At 33.7% G+C, this 16,460-nt stretch overlaps 3 protein-coding genes across 3 annotated transcripts; all 3 read left to right on the top strand.

Moving 5' to 3' along the window:
- Positions 1–3,062, top strand: ATNUG2 (GTP-binding family protein). The gene is made up of 11 exons (XM_079071613.1): positions 1–343; positions 670–803; positions 886–1,015; positions 1,154–1,308; positions 1,402–1,503; positions 1,581–1,685; positions 1,761–1,889; positions 1,973–2,113; positions 2,234–2,334; positions 2,428–2,485; positions 2,582–3,062. The coding sequence occupies exons 1-11, from the start codon at positions 100–102 to the stop codon at positions 2,882–2,884; spliced, it is 1,602 nt and encodes a 533-aa protein (XP_078927739.1). The 5' UTR covers positions 1–99; the 3' UTR covers positions 2,885–3,062.
- Positions 3,063–5,803: 2,741 nt separating this feature from the next.
- LOC145140220 (uncharacterized) lies at positions 5,804–8,455 on the top strand. Its single transcript, XM_079073786.1, has 7 exons — positions 5,804–5,827; positions 6,690–6,753; positions 7,454–7,515; positions 7,645–7,779; positions 7,854–7,958; positions 8,052–8,221; positions 8,302–8,455. The coding sequence occupies exons 1-7, from the start codon at positions 5,804–5,806 to the stop codon at positions 8,453–8,455; spliced, it is 714 nt and encodes a 237-aa protein (XP_078929912.1).
- A 2,310-nt stretch (positions 8,456–10,765) lies between these two features.
- Positions 10,766–14,453, top strand: LOC145138350 (MLO-like protein 14). Its single transcript, XM_079072447.1, has 14 exons — positions 10,766–11,504; positions 11,598–11,655; positions 11,776–11,966; positions 12,150–12,266; positions 12,359–12,419; positions 12,497–12,591; positions 12,707–12,781; positions 12,883–12,968; positions 13,064–13,113; positions 13,246–13,286; positions 13,367–13,537; positions 13,621–13,656; positions 13,732–13,860; positions 13,998–14,453. Exons 1-14 carry the CDS (start codon positions 11,319–11,321, stop codon positions 14,322–14,324), a joined length of 1,623 nt encoding a protein of 540 aa, XP_078928573.1. The 5' UTR covers positions 10,766–11,318; the 3' UTR covers positions 14,325–14,453.
- Positions 14,454–16,460: the final 2,007 nt, after the last annotated feature.

Raw genomic sequence — 16,460 nt, 5'->3', positions numbered from 1 at the left:
ATTGGTGTCGGTCTCGACCTCCTATTTATCATCTTTGATTTGCGGGCGGCACAGAACTTGTAGGCGATCAACTTATCGTAGCAAGTTTGATCGGAAAAAATGGTGAAGAAGAAAGAGAGGTCAGTGAACGTTTCGGGAAAGCCGAAGCATTCTCTCGATGTCAACAGAGATGCCGGCAACAAGAACAAAAGTGGTGGCACCGCCCGTACCGCCGCCACCGTTCGTCGTCTTAAGATGTACAAGACGAGGCCGAAGCGTGACAGCAAAGGAACAATTCTCAAACACGAATTGCAGTCAAAGGAGTTGCCATCTACTCGCATACAACCTGATCGCCGCTGGTTTGGTAAGTAACATTTTCGATTTTTGTTCGTACTGTATACTGTTATTACATGATGTTCTATATGTATCATAGTAAGGCATTCAAGGCAGATGCATGATTCCAAAACACACGATTAACAAGTTTGAGCTACTGCATCTGTTCCAAAAAAAATTTAGGGCGGCGCTTTTAGTTGGACGTTAAAAAAATTAGTTTTCAACTTGAAATTTGGTATTGATATGAAATTTTTGTAGAAGGATTTGATGACTGACCTTGTTGGTGTTCGGTTTGTAACAAAATCTACATCGGTTTTCCAGTTATACGTATTAACAACATAAAATTGTGGCATTCAGGTAACACTAGAGTTGTAAATCAGAAAGAGCTTGAATTCTTCCGTGAAGAGCTACAAAGTCGACTCTCAAGCAATTATAATGTCATAATGAAGGAGAGAAAGTTGCCAATGTCCCTATTGAATGATCATCAGAAGGTAAACCATTAGTCAAGCAAGAGTTCACCTTATGATCTTTATTTACCCTTTCTAATACTGGTTTTTTTCACCTATTTTGCAGCAAGCAAGAGTTCACCTTCTTGATACAGAGCCATTTGCTGATGCATTTGGACCAAAGGGGAAGAGAAAACGTCCAAAGCTAGCTGTCTCTGATTATGAATCATTAGCTAAGAGGGCCGATGGTTCTCAAGGTAAAATAACCTTATCTAGACATGAAAATCTATCCTTTGTTTTTCAATTTTGGAGTTGATTTTATGCAACTCCTTGTCTTCTTCTAGTGAATTGCTAATTGATCAAAACTTGCACTAACATGTGTGCCAACTCTGTAGATGCTTTTGAAGAAAAACATGGTGATGATCCAGAGGATGCAAATGCAGATGGATTCAGGGATCTTGTTCGCCATACAATGTTTGAAAAGGGTCAAAGTAAACGCATTTGGGGTGAACTTTACAAAGTCATAGACTCTTCAGATGTTGTCATCCAGGTTAGTCTTCTTCTGCTACCAGCAACTGTAATTTTGTATAATTCACAATATCACTTCACATTATCAAATCATACTTGTTTTTATCAATTACAGGTACTCGATGCTAGGGATCCCCAAGGTACAAGATGCCATCATCTTGAGAAACATCTGAAAGAACATTGCAAACACAAGCACATGATTTTATTGTTAAACAAGGTAACAATGATTTGTTTTATGAAGTTTCCCAAAGAAAGTTAACTGATTATTGACTTTTCTTTTTGTATTTTCTACAGTGTGATTTGACACCTCCATGGGTTACAAAAGGATGGCTTAGGGTCCTATCTAGGGAATATCCTACACTAGCATTTCATGCAAGCATTAACAAGTCTTATGGAAAGGTAATAGTTGATATCATATTATCTACTCTGCATTATATAATTCCTGTCTAATTATGTTATTTTTATTTCTTATAGAACTCTCTTTTATCTGTGTTGAGACAATTTTCGCGTCTAAAAAGTGACAAGCAAGCAATATCAGTTGGATTTGTGGGGTATCCCAATGTTGGAAAATCATCTGTAATCAACACTTTGCGCACGAAAAATGTAAGTTGTATTTATTTTAGTGTTTAGAATTACAATGTGATGTCTTTTGTTAAATTATTTAACTATTTCTTTTTAATAAAAAGGTTTGCAAAGTTGCTCCAATCCCTGGGGAGACTAAAGTTTGGCAATACATAACACTCACAAAGAAGATATTCTTGATTGATTGCCCTGGTGTTGTTTATGGAAGCAGTGACACTGAAACTGATATTGTTTTGAAGGGAGTGGTTAGTTTTATCATTAGATTTATCATCCCTCTAAACCCTAGGATTTAGGGTTTCAAATTTTTTGACCTAAAAGATTCTTTTTGTTGTGATTGAATGTAAATAAGTTTTGTTATTGTTTAGGTGAGAGTTACAAATCTGCATGATGCAACAGAGCATATTGGGGAAGTGTTAAATCGTGTCAAGAAAGAGCACCTTGAAAGAGCATACAAGATAAAAGAATGGTATGTTTCATTTTTTTTGAACTATAGTAATTTCAACACTAATAAATTAAAAGTTATTCAATTTGTAAGTGGATTGTGTTTTGTGTAAAACAGGGTAGATGAGTATGACTTTTTGCTTCAGCTATGCAAGTTATCAGGCAAACTTCTGAGGGTAATTAATTCTCTATTCCAATTCCAATTGTCTACAGATGGAATGGAATCAGAAATGTTTACTAAAAAATAAAAGATATTGTATTGTGTGTAATAGGGAGGTGAACCTGATTTGACGACTGCTGCAAAGATGGTTCTTCATGATTGGCAAAGGGGTAAAATACCCTTTTTTGTACCACCCCCAAAACTAGATGACACGTCAGCAGAAGGTGAAAAGAAAAGTGGTTTAGAGAAAGATGATGTGGCTGTAGCTGATGAAAACAGTAAAGAGTTGGCTGCTAAAAAAAGCATTGAGAATATTGTTTCATCACAGCAGTTAAAGGATGTGCCTGTTCAAGAGGATTTGTTCACTGATAATGAGTTAAAAGGGGATGCAAATGAAATGGAGGAGGAATCGTAGATAGATTTTGGTTAAAATGGCAGTTTTGAGTGTTTTAGAGAAAGCTATCTTTATATGTACTTTTTCAATTTTAAGAGATTATCTGATTATTACAGTTTTAGTGACTTTGTTTGGAATATATTTTATTACAACTTATTACACTAGTTTTCATTATTTCATATTATAGTTATTTTCTGAAGGGATAATGTCACTATAACCAAACCAACTTTTGGGTTTTGGTTTAAAAGGTTCATTAAATTTGTATGCATTGTGGTAGGTGACATTGAACTGTATTTCATTAAATTTGTATGCATTGTGGTAGGTGACATTGAACTGTATATCTTTATTCATTCTTTTCTTGCATCATGCACAACTACTCCATAATGTATATATCTTATTTTCCTGTTTCTCCTTTATGATAAGCAACTTCTCTTTCTTGAACCCCTCTAGCTGCACTCGATGTTTTTTATTCTCAATATCTTTTTTTTTGTTAAAGTTGATGAGTTGGGAAAATTCAGAAACAGTCTTTAGTAGTTCTTCATGTTGTGGTGGTTGTGAATTGTGATGATGATGCTGATTTCTTCCCTTTCGTTCAGGCCTTTGTGGCTCTTCATAGTGAAAATTTTCATATCTTTGTTGACATGATGAAATGCCGAGAAATTGGGCATCCGAAGAGGTTATGCACTTGTTTTGATGATTGGAAATGCTCAGCCATGAGAGGGATGAAACTCCATTTTGGGCTACCTTAGACAAGTTCCCAGAAAGACATGTCTTAACCAATAACCACTACATTTTTTTTTATTTAATACTGTAGTATTTAAATAGATATTTATGTTATGTGACTACGAAGTATGATTTTTGCATAGTCAGTGATCATTTGTTGATAGAATTTAAAAAATTAACCATCTAGTAATATTAGCCTATATATATATATATATATATATATATATATATATATATATATATATATATATATATATATATATATATATATATATATATATATATATATAGAGTGAGGTTCAATAGAGAACCATAATTAACCAAGGAACCAATCTTTTTTTCAACTTTTTGAACTTATTTTTTATCAAAAAAAAAAGTAAAAATACAGAAATTCATAACTTTTTATCCTTTTTCCAATGATATCAAATTCAATTTTTTTTACGTCAAATTCACAATGTGAATCTTTGAAAATTCACAATGTGAATCCGAAAAATATTTTTCACATTCACAATGTTAATATATGAATTTAGATATTTTTAGATTTTTTTTTCGATAAAGAATAAGCTCTAGAAATTGAAAAAAAGTTTTGGTTCCTTGAAGAACCAATAATTATGGTTCTCTATTGAACTTTTCCATATATATATATATATATATATATATATATATATATATATATATATATATATATATATATATATATATATAGCAATGATCATTTGAGAACTCATATTTTCCTGAGAACCTGAAAACTAAAAGTGGACCGTTAGATTAAAAAAGTTAAGAGCTAAGATCTTTGATGGCAATTTTGTAAATAAATAGAAAAAAAACAAGGAAGGGTATCTTAATAAAATAAGATAAGGGCATTTAAGGGAACATGTAATTAGCTCCCCAAATAAACATATCAGATCGTGATTAGTCTTTCTATCGCTCGTTCCCTTCTCCGATTCTTCACCGACTCCATCGACCTCCTCCCTCTTCGTAGACCCCTCCCTCCCCCCTCTAACAACCACCCTACCTCTGTTAACAACCACCGCCTTCATTGAAGATTCTCCGATGATTGATAGATTTAACATCGCGGTGGTTGCGTCATTCTTCCCTCTCGAAGTTTCGTGCCCTAATAAATCAACCAGAGGTCTGATCGCTCCGAACCTCCCGATTCTCCTTCGCCTCTGAGCTTCCGGTCTCTCAGCCAGAGGACGACTCGATGTTCGGAAGCAGCAACACCGTCCGTTCAATCCAGAGTCATCACTTTCTCGCCTTCAGATCTGGATCCACAATCGATCTATATTTCGTAGTCGTTATCATCAATCGATATGGAATCCAACATCCTCCAATAATCTAGGCTTAATTGTCGTTGATCATCAACAATTCATGCTTAATTGCTGTATGAATCGTTACTTCCTTCCAAGTTCGAACCCTGCACTTCTGTCGTCGACCATCCATAAAATCGACCCTGTGAGGATTTCAAATCAGGTGATTATCTTTCAAATTGGTGCTTAGTTCTTACATTTTTATTGTTGTTTGAAGGTCCGATACAATTCTGAATAAGGTCTGATGCAATTCTGATTTATAAACCCGAACCTGTAATTTCTTTTAGGCAACCACTTATGAAACCAAAACCTATCAAATGTTCTTTGTGAGGAAGAAAAAGATTACCCCTTTTTGCAAAAATATCTACAATTGCTTACCAATTTCGCCATATCTTGAAATTCAAATTATTTTTACTTTCTATTTTCAGGTTATGTGAGGAGGATGACTCATCGTATCCCATGAATACAATTCGGTTATACGCACCCAGTTAGTTTTGAGATTACAAAGTAAGTTTAATGTTGCACACCAACTGTTTGATAAAATGCTTAAATCAGATTTTTGACCTACTCACACAATACCCATCATGTTGCATCTCGATTAACACCATGTACTCATGTAGTACCATTTAAGGTATCTGATATGACCAGTACCAATTAACTTCAAACATAATTGATATGTAGGATCCAATTCCAACATGATTCATTACAACCATCAACCCTCAGACAATGAAAGGTTTGTATAATATTTTTTTTAATTATTTACAAAAAAAAATTTATTTCGTCATGCAAACATTTGACAAGTATATTTTGTTATTCTATATTATTTTTTTTATAAAAAAATGTAACATCTTTTTTAACAAAGTAACCACATAGCTAGAATCTCATATGCAGACGGAACAGTGATAGGATGGATTCTCCTTCCGGAATTGAGGTACATACTATTACTCTAATACTCTTTACTTCTTGCCAATTACCTCAAGAATCAGTGATTCCAATGTTCTCTTTTTCTAGAGACAAATTACTAACATCCGACGAAGTTGATGTATTGAATGGCTATCATGAGATGTGGATAAAAGTGCATTTTTGGTAAAAGTCTTCTCATTTCACATTTTTATTTACTTTTTTTTATAAGAAATAGCTAAGAAAGCGTTCCAAAAGTATGTCACTTGCATAAAAAAAAGAAAACTAACTATCTTCAAATCCTTCTCCTTGCAACCCACCCCACAGGGAACAAAAACAAAAATGTGCCAAGTTGACACTCTCTTCTCTGTTTGATAGTAATCATATGATTAAGTGCTTGATGAGAATATAGACCAATAATAATCATATGATTAAGGAAACTCTAAGGTCTGTTTCTCTTTTTTCTTTATTGAGTGTTATCTGTAAATGATGTTTCTTATTTGAGTTGAATGAACCGTCACTGACTATTTTACCCTTTTGTTTGGAACTAATGCGAATGAAAAATGGGTTATTTGTTTGATAATCGGTCTGAATGTCTGACAAAAAGATTACAAATTAACGAAATATCCAAACAAAAGTTAACTGATATAATAATGATATAGATTTTTAAATATTTGATATGAATAATTATATATTTATGAAGTATGTAAATAAAAAAGTATTAAATGTAACAAGTAATTACAACTTAGCAAAATTCTAAGGTTCCGAAACAGCCACATTAAGTCAAGTTATTTAATAGGAATCATTAACTGTCTGATTTACATTATTTGTTGTGTTTGTTATTTTTGACATGGATTTTATGAGTGATTAAGTGATGTGGTTTTGTATTGTAGATTGCACCAGATTGGAGGGAAGCTTTATCACTGAAGAACGCCATTGAAGATCGTATCACAAAAGGTGTTGTTTTTGTATTGTTATGGATTTGGTCATAAATATTTAACGTTTCCAATTCGTCTATTTTAATTATTAGTAATACTATTAGTAATCTTTTAGTTTTACACAAAAATGTAAATGTTTTTAGTAGATAAAAAAGTAAGGTTAATCTAAAAAATACATTGCCAAATATTTTTACAAAGCAGTTTTAATGTGGTTTGTTGGTTTGTCAGCCACATAAAGGGACACATAAGTTACTATGTAACTTGGAAAAAAGAAGAGGACCCTGCTGTGTTTACAGGCGACACACTGCTGGGTGGTGTCATTTCATGATATACATTTTCTGCTAAATGCTAGAAATAGCATTCTACTTCCATTTTTTATTTCTCATGTTGTATTTTTTTAAGTTTTTTGGTGGTTGTGGCAAGTTTTTGAGGGAACAACAGAACAGATGCATGAGTCACTATGTGTGACTTTGGCTTCTTTGTCAAAACCAACTAAAGTTTACTGTGGGCATGAGGTAAATTAATACTTATATTGTTTTTGTATTTGTTAGTTTGTACTAAAATTAATTAATACTAGATGTCATATTTTATACATGTCAGACACAATCTGGCCTTGCAACTATTCCATCAATCATTGAACAAGAATTAGAAACTAATCCATTCATGCGATCTAATCTACCTCAACTTCAGGTACTCTTGCTGTTTTTTGACTTTTTTAGGGAAATATGGAGGCAAACCTCGTCCTGGTGGTCCAAGATCTACCTTATGCATATCCTCACAGGTAAACCATTACCCTATCCATTCCTTCCAAACCGAAATTCTTTCCTGATTTGAGTTCTTAAGTTGATAGATTCAATCGACATTTTGCTCTATATCACAACACATGTATGTGAGTCATTCTCTTCAACAGGTTGGATGCAAAATGGGCTGCACATTTTGTGCAACTGGAAGTATGGGATTCAAGAGCAACCTCTCAACAACAGAGATTGTAGAACAATTAGTACATGCTTCTCGATTATCACCCATTCGCAATGTTGTTTTCATGGTAAATACCTCAAAAAAAACTTGTTTTCCTTGAAATTTATGTCACTACAACTGATACCATCATCTTGTATTCAGGGAATGGGAGAGCCATTAAACAACTACAATGCTTTAGTTGAAGCTATTCGAGTAATGACAACATTCCCTTTTCAGCTTTCACCCAAGAAAATTACTGTCTCAACGGTTTGTTTTGTTTGCTCCATTTTACATCCTCAATATTAGTCTTTTTAAGAACATTTCTGGATTCATATCTATCATTATCATAATTTCTTGTAGGTTGGAATAATTCATGCAATAAACAAGCTTCATGGTGACTTACAAAATATAAACCTAGCAGTGTCTCTTCATGCACCAGTTCAAGATATTAGGTGTCAAATAATGCCTGCAGCTCGCGCTTTTCCTTTAGAAAAACTTATGAATGATTTAGCAGAATATCAAAAGAAAAGGTAGCTCTTTTTTTGCTTCTTTTTTTAATTTCCTCAAAGTGTAAAATTACTAAAATACCCTTCTGGTATTGACTTTACAGTCAGCAAAAGATTTTCATTGAGTACATAATGCTGGATGGTGTGAATGATGAGGAGCAGCATGCCCACCAGCTTGGTAGATTGCTTGACACATTTGAAGTGGTGAGAATGAGATTCAAATTTGTTTTTAGAGTAAATTACAATTTTGGTCCCTGAGTGTTGCTGTTTTTTTCAATTTTGTTCCCAAAAACTTTTCTCCTGCAATTTTTGTTCTTATTTACATGTGATTCACATATGAATCACATATTATTCACATGTAAATCACATGTTATTCACATATGAATCACATATAAATCATATATGAATTAGATGTGATTTACATGTAAATCACATGTTATTCACATGTGAATCACATGTAATTCATATATGAGTTACATGTGATTCACATGTAAATCATATATGAATTAGATGTGATTCATATATGAATTACATGTGAATAACATGTGATTTACATGTGAATCACATCTAATTCATTTATGATTTATATGTGAATCACATGTAATTCATATGTGATTCACATGTAATTCATATATGATTCACATATAAATTACATGTAATTCATATATTAATCACATGTAATTCACATGTAAATCACAAGTGAATCACATATCATTTACATGTGATTCACATGTAAATCACAAGTGAATAACATATGAATTACATGTGATTCACATGTAAATCACTAGTGAATCATATATGAATTACGTCAATATGCACACATGCATTTTGTGTGAGTGGTCTTTGTTAATTATTTTTTTTATTTTCTTGTGAATTTCACATTTGAATCTTAAAAGATACAATCACATGTGAATATCACATTATATAATCACATTTGAATCTTACATGATATAATCACATGTGAATCTTACATGATATATACTTGTGCATTTTTATGAGTGTTCTTGCATTAATCAATTTTTTTTTAAATTTTCTTGTAGGTTTTGAAGAATTTGTTGAAAATATTGAATAGGTGAAAAATGATAAATTGAAGAAAATATAGAAATGCTGATATGAAGAAATGATAACATTGTGAATCTTTGTAGTTTTTTTATATTTTATTTTGTATCGAATAAAATACTTGTATTATGTTTATAGATTGATTAATAAAAATGAGATTTTTATAATTTACTTACGAATATTATAGTATAAGAAAAATGCATATATGCATTTGAAAAAATATGCATATATGCACCTAAAACGTTGATTTTTTTGTTCAAAAATTGCAGTTTTGAAAAAAATTGCACTTTTTTTTATAAAAATTGCAGTTTTTTTTTTTTTGAAAAAAATGCAGTTTTTCTGAAAAAAAATGCAGTTTTTTTGAAAAAAAAATGAAGTGTTTTTGTAAAAAAAAAATACAGTTTTTTTTTCTAGAAAAAATGCAGTTTTTTTTTTAAAAAAAATGCAGTTTTTTTTTTGAAAAAAATATGCAATTTTAAAAAAAAAAAATACTTTTTTTCATTTTTTTTAAAAATTCATGTTTTTTGAAAAAAATTAAAAAATCTCCATTTTTTTAAAAAATCGAAAAATATTTAAAAAAAAAATAAATCCGAAATTTTGAGTTATTTTGTTAATTTTTAGACATTTATATTAATATATTAAATAACACAAAAAAGTTAAACATTAAATGAGATTGGTAAGATGACGATCATGTTCTTAACGAATTACTTTTGATCCAACACTTCACTTTTAGTTCTCGGGTTCTCGGAAAACTTTGAGTTCTCAACCGATCTCAACCCTATATATATATATATATATATATATATATATATATATATATATATATATATATATATATATATATATATATATATATATAATAGGTGTGAGACCGTGTTTTACATGAGTTTATTAAAAAAAAATCAATATCAACTTATTAACATTAAAGAATTATTTATGGAAATAGACATTGACACCTATGGAAAGTTTGTATGAATGACAATGAATTTTGTGAATATAGATTGAATTTACGGATTTATAAAGAAAACAATTTTTGGTGTGATATTATTCATAGCATTGATTATTATTTATTTTAAGATTGATTTTGCATTTATTATGAGATTTAAGGGAATAATATGTGAGTATGTGACATTTATTTGTTCTGAACAAATAAGATAATTACATGTGGAAAACAATAAAATCAGAAAATGTCATTTGTCCAAATCAAAAAGAAAATGACGTGTGTCAAAAACATTTTCATTTATTAGGGAGGATATTGTGAATTTAGTAAACAAATGCTATAAAATTTGTTATTTCATTCTTAAATAACACTATAAATATAAAAATCGTTATCTTGCCTAAACAATAAATACTAATTTCTGTATTTGAAAAACACATGGGTCCAAGCACCCCGACACTATAACCGTTTTGGCACTATATAGAGTTGACTCAAATACTGTATCAATTTTAAATGTTTTGTTTGTATATATACCTACACTACACTTTCAAGTTTCAAATGCATGGGAACAACAGCCGCCCGCTTGGAGTATTTTTGTGTTCACTGTTCATGCAAGAGAATCAGAAAGAACGAACGTTCTACATTCCACGTGGAGGGAATCACGGAATGCGACTACTTATTTCTACAAATACCATATATACTTTTGTTTATTCGCTTTGGATTGTAGCGGGTGTAGTTTCTTGGGTATTTGCGAAAATTGCGAAATGGGTATCTTGAGTTTTCGTCAGTTCAATCTTATAAAACCTGTGAAATCACTTCTGGATTACAGTGGATGTAGCTCATCGAGTTTTGTCTGGGTATTTGCCAGCAGAACCACTTTTCGGTTTTCTTTCTGGTTCAACAAACAAAAAAGTGAATTTGGCAAATTTGGCAAATGTGGCATCTGTTCATTCATGAATCTTGAGAGCACGTAACCTGTTCGACTAAATGCCTATGAGAGGTTACATTAGAAGTTACGATTGTGAGAGAAAAAAAAAAGAAACTTTTGCATTGAAAAACAGGGTTTAATTAAGTCTAAGGAGTTGATCAAGGGTTTTAGTTTAATCAATTCTTCTTGTTCCTTTCATGTTTTGGAATAAGTTGCAGGGTGATCTTATCATCTTAAAAGTGGTAAAAAATATGTCTTCTGATGATGCCAAAGAAGACTCCAGATCTTTGGCTTTAACTCCAACATGTTCTATTGCTATAGTTATGACTATCTTTGTTCTTGTCTCTTTACTTGTGGAGGAATCAATTCGTTACTTGAGCAATGTAAGTTGATTCATATTTCATCATCCTTCTCTTTTCCCCTAAAATGAAAATTATATGAACATGATCTATAATGAATGTTCTTTTGCATGCCAGTGGTTGAAGAAAATGAAACGCAAGGCAATGCTTGCAGCTGTTGAGAAAATGAAAGAAGGTAATTGCTTTATCATATATGAAAGATATTAACAATATCTAATCTTCTACATCTTTCGCTATTCTCATAAACTCATCATCATCATCATCATCATCATCATGATGTGATTGTTGTCTTCAGGGTTGATGCTTCTTGGCTTCATATCACTCCTTCTTGCAGTTACCTCCAGTAGTATATCCAATATTTGTATCCCTTCAAAGTTTTATGATAGTGCATTTTATCCATGCAACAAGCCTGATAAGAATCAAGAAAACAAGGATCATAGTAAACAACAACTTTTGAACAAATTAAATCACAAAATCTGTCAAAAGGTGAGTTAAATATCTCTTATCATTATGTTATTTGAATATTTGAATCCAACCTTAGGGGCTGTTTTTTCTTTTCCTCACTAAGTCCTGTATTGGTAAAGTGGCTTAATGAGACTAAATGACCAATTCACCCTTACATTCCAAAAGTCAAATTTCACAATCCTTAATGTTCTTTTAAATGTACAGGATTATGAGCCATTTGTATCTGATGAAGGACTTGAGCAACTACACCGTTTTATATTTATAATTGCAATTACACACATATCATATAGCTGCTTCACCATGCTTCTGGCTATAGTGAAGGTTAATAATGTCTTTTTCTTTTACTCTTTCGAATAGTCTATGAATGTAAACAATCTTGATAATTTTTATCTTCACTATGGTAATCTTGCTAGATTCACCAATGGAGGATATGGGAAGATGATGCTCAAATGGATCAGAATGATGTCCTAACTGGTATATATTATCATTTGTGAATTTACCAATTTGCCCTCCTAAAATTTACTTGAATAAACTTGTTTTTTTTTATGCAGAGTTATCAAGATATGAGACAACAAAGAGGCAATCAGCAATTGTTGAATTCCATATGTCAAATCCATTGATTAGGAATGGCTTCTTGAGTTGGATGGTATAATACAAACTATAAGAGATGTTTTATATAATTTAAATATAATATAAATAAAACAAACTTTATTATATTTTTCACATGAACATCTACTTTTTATTTTACATTAAATTTGTAGGTTTGTTTTTTTCGCCAATTTGGAAGTTCAGTTGTTCGTGCTGATTACCTTATGTTGCGTAAAGCCTTCATCATTGTACAATTTTATTATTATTATTTTTTGTTTTTATATAATGTCCTCACATATTATATATTGATGTTTACTATTTATTTATTTTTGTTTTTCTTATTCAACAGAACCACAACCTCACATCGAAATTTGATTTCCACAGCTATATGATTCGCTCTATGGAAGAAGAATTTCAAAGGATAGTTGGATTGAGGTAAAACTAAAACAAATTTCTTTTATAAAAATTAATAATATTTTAGGGATATTAATTATTACCATGTGAAAAATTACTCATGTTATTCCTTGCAGTGGCCCTCTCTGGGGATTTGTTGTGGCTTTTATGTTGTTTAATGTGAAAGGTAAGGGTAAAATGGTCATTTAGCCTCATTAAGACTTTTTATTCAATCTAGAAATAAAAGACCTTGTGTATATATATACATCACACTTGTGTCAAAAAATTAATTAAATTTTGTACATTTTCTTTTTTTCAGGATCTAATCGTTATTTCTGGATTGCTTTACTTCCTGTTACTGTAAGTATTAATTATGTATATAATATTATAATTTCCCAAAAAAGATAAATTATTTTCTGATGATTTATGTTTATGTTCAGCTTGTTTTAATCATGGGGACAAAACTACAACATGTTATTGCTACTTTGGCTCTAGAAAGTGCTGGAATTACTGCATATTTTACTAAAACTAAGTTAAAGCCTCGAGATGAGCTTTTTTGGTTTAAGAAGCCAGGGCTATTATTGTCATTACTCCATTTTATTCTTTTTCAGGTGAAATATTCATTATTATTTATTTATTTTTCTTTCATGCATTCTTGTTGAATATTGGACTAACATTTCAGTGCTTGTTTCAGAATGCATTCGAGCTGGCTTCTTTCTTTTGGTTTTGGGTAATATTTTATTTTCTTAATTAAATTTGCTTCTGATTGTTTTTTTTAATTAAATGTGTGTTATGTTTTTCACAGTGGCAATTTGGATATAATTCTTGCTTTCTAAACCATCATTTGATCGTGTATTTACGCCTGATTTTGGGGTTTGCTGGACAATTTTTCTGTAGCTATAGTACATTACCATTGTATGCTTTGGTTGCTCAGGTATATTCATATAATAATAAAGATATATCAAGTAGAGTATGAGTTTCACAAATCACGAAATTGTTCATGATTTTTATCTATACTTTTTGTTGTTGAATTTCAATTAGTAATATATGATCGACACTATTGTTTCGCAGATGGGGACAAACTACAAAGCTGCATTAATTCCGGAGAGAATAAGAGAGACGATGAATGAATGGAGAAAGGAAGCTAGGAGAAGGAGAAGGAGGAGAAAGTTTTGCATGTACGGCGATGATTCACCTGCGATATCCGTGGAGGAATTGGACAACGGCGAGCTTCATAGTCCTCGAGCCGTTACAACGCGTAACCACCGTTTGGAAATCGAATTACAACCACCGGTCCTCCGCCAGTCTGCTTCCGTATCTTCTTCAGCTTCACCACGCTTTCTGTCGGAGATCATCACAAGAGCGTATTCCTTGCCCTCCCGAAACCACTCAAGTTAAAATTAGGGTTTTGTTAATAGCTAATTTGTAACATTTTATAGTAAACACGAAGGAAATTGACTTTGATTTCATATGGAACGATTGAGACATGAGACGAATGAGTTTTTATTTAATAGAGAAATTACATTTAAGCAAGACGCTATATCTTAAATTCTATGGTTTGGTGAAACGGAAATGTTGTTGTTTAGAAACGCCGCCCTAGGAACTAGTGTTCAGTCACAGATTCACTGTCTTCCTTTTTATGAACCTCATTCGATGGTAGACTTTCAGCATGTGGAGGATATTGCGGCCATGGAGGGTATTGTGGCCATGGAGCATAGGCTGGTGCTGGTGCAGGCGGACGAGTATACTGTGGTTGACATTCGAGGTCAGAGCAGTCCGTTCCAGGTTGAGAATTACATTCCGCTTGGTTACATCGTGGTTCAGGCTGGGGTGGGTAGGCTGGTTCTGGTTGGGCGGGTTGAGGGTTACATGCTGGGTGGTTACATACTGGTTCAGGCTCGGGTGGGTAGGCTGGTTGGGGCTGAGCCTGACACGCTGGGTGGTTACATCCTGGTTCTGGCTGTGGAGGGTAGAACGGTTCGGGTTGGGGTGGGTATGCTGGTTGAGGTTGACATGCTGGGTGGTTACATCCCGACTCGGGTTGAGGTGGGTAAGCTGGTTCGGGCTGGGGTGGGTATGCTGGTTGAGGTAGAGGTTGAGGTTGACAAGCTGGGTGGTTACATCCTGGTTTGGGTTGGGGAGGGTATGCTGGTTGGGGTTGGGGAGGGTAGAAGGGTTCAGGTTGGGGAGGATAGTTCGGTTCAGGTTGACACTCTGGATGGTTACATCTCGGTTCAGGCTGACACTCTGGGTGGTTACATCTCGGTTCAGGCTGGGGTGGGTAAGGCGGTTCAGGTTGTGGTGGGTAAGCCGGTTGGGGTAAAGGTTGAGGTTGACACGCTGGGTGGTTACATCCCGGTTCAGGTTGAGGAGGGTAAGCAGGTTGGGGTTGGGGAGGGTAGAAGGGTAAGGGTTCGGGTTGTGGTGGGTAGGCCGGTTGAGGTTGAGGCTGACACGCTGGGTGGTTACATCCAGGTTCGGGTTGGGGAGGGTAGAAGGGTAAGGGTTCAGGCTGGGGTGGGTAGGCCGGTTGGGGTTGAGGTTGACATGCAGGGTGGTTACATCCCGGTTCGGGCTGGGGTGGATAGAACGGTTGGGGTTGAGGTTGACACGCTGGGTGGTTACATCCTGGTTCAGGTTGGGGAGGGTAGGCTGGTTGGGGTAGGGGTTGGGGAGGGTAGGCTGGTTGTGGCAAGGGTTGAGGAGGGTATAATGGTTGTGGTGGGTAGGCAGGTTGGGGTAGAGGAGCATATGCTGGTTGACATTCTGGTGAAGGACAATTTGGAACAGGAATTGGTGGGGGCCGCCACACTGGAACAGGAATTACGGCCGGACGCCCACACTCAACTTGATCTGCATCCAAGCCCTTAAGTTCATCGCCAATAGGTGCACCGCTCATGGGTTCATGGTTAGACGACAATGGTTTGATTGCCGGTACAAGTACAGGTTCATCAGTAGCAGGTACAGATACAAGTACAGGTTCAGCAATAGCAGGTACAGATACAAGTACATGTTCATCAGGATCAGGTTCAGCAGCAAGTCGTCTTGCAAGGTCGTTGCTCTCTTCAAGCATGATCTTTCGGGCTGAGCCATGGGTCAAACATAGGACCAAGAAGAAGAATACAAGGGAAATGGCTTTCTGTGAAGCCATATTTGATTTTAATATGCTATGATAATTTATTGCATTAGGCTATGAAGACTACAACTTATATATATGGGAAATATAATGTCAAAGAGAGAGATACGTAAGCGACTGTGAAACATGTGACATGCGCCCATGCTAGTTTCCGGTTGTTAGATGGAAATGGTGGTCATGAAATTTTTGTGTTTCTTTGGAGCAACCAAACTTCTTGCCATGATTTTTTTTTGCCTAACATGATCCCGAGTTTTTTGAAAAGAAAGAAAACTTATATTTTATTCATGTTCTTGAGTGTGTAGAAATGAAAGAAAACTAATAGTTTTTATGTAAGGAATTAATCTTATACTATTTTGTTATTAAATTAAGGGATAATAACTTAAAAGGGTAATATATTT

This window comes from Lactuca virosa, chromosome 9 (assembly GCF_052849685.1).
Source record: "Lactuca virosa cultivar CGN04683 chromosome 9, Lactuca_virosa_CGN04683_v6, whole genome shotgun sequence".
NCBI lineage: Eukaryota > Viridiplantae > Streptophyta > Magnoliopsida > Asterales > Asteraceae > Lactuca > Lactuca virosa.
Note: the sequence above shows the minus strand (reverse complement) of the source record. Positions and strands in the feature narration are given on the sequence as shown.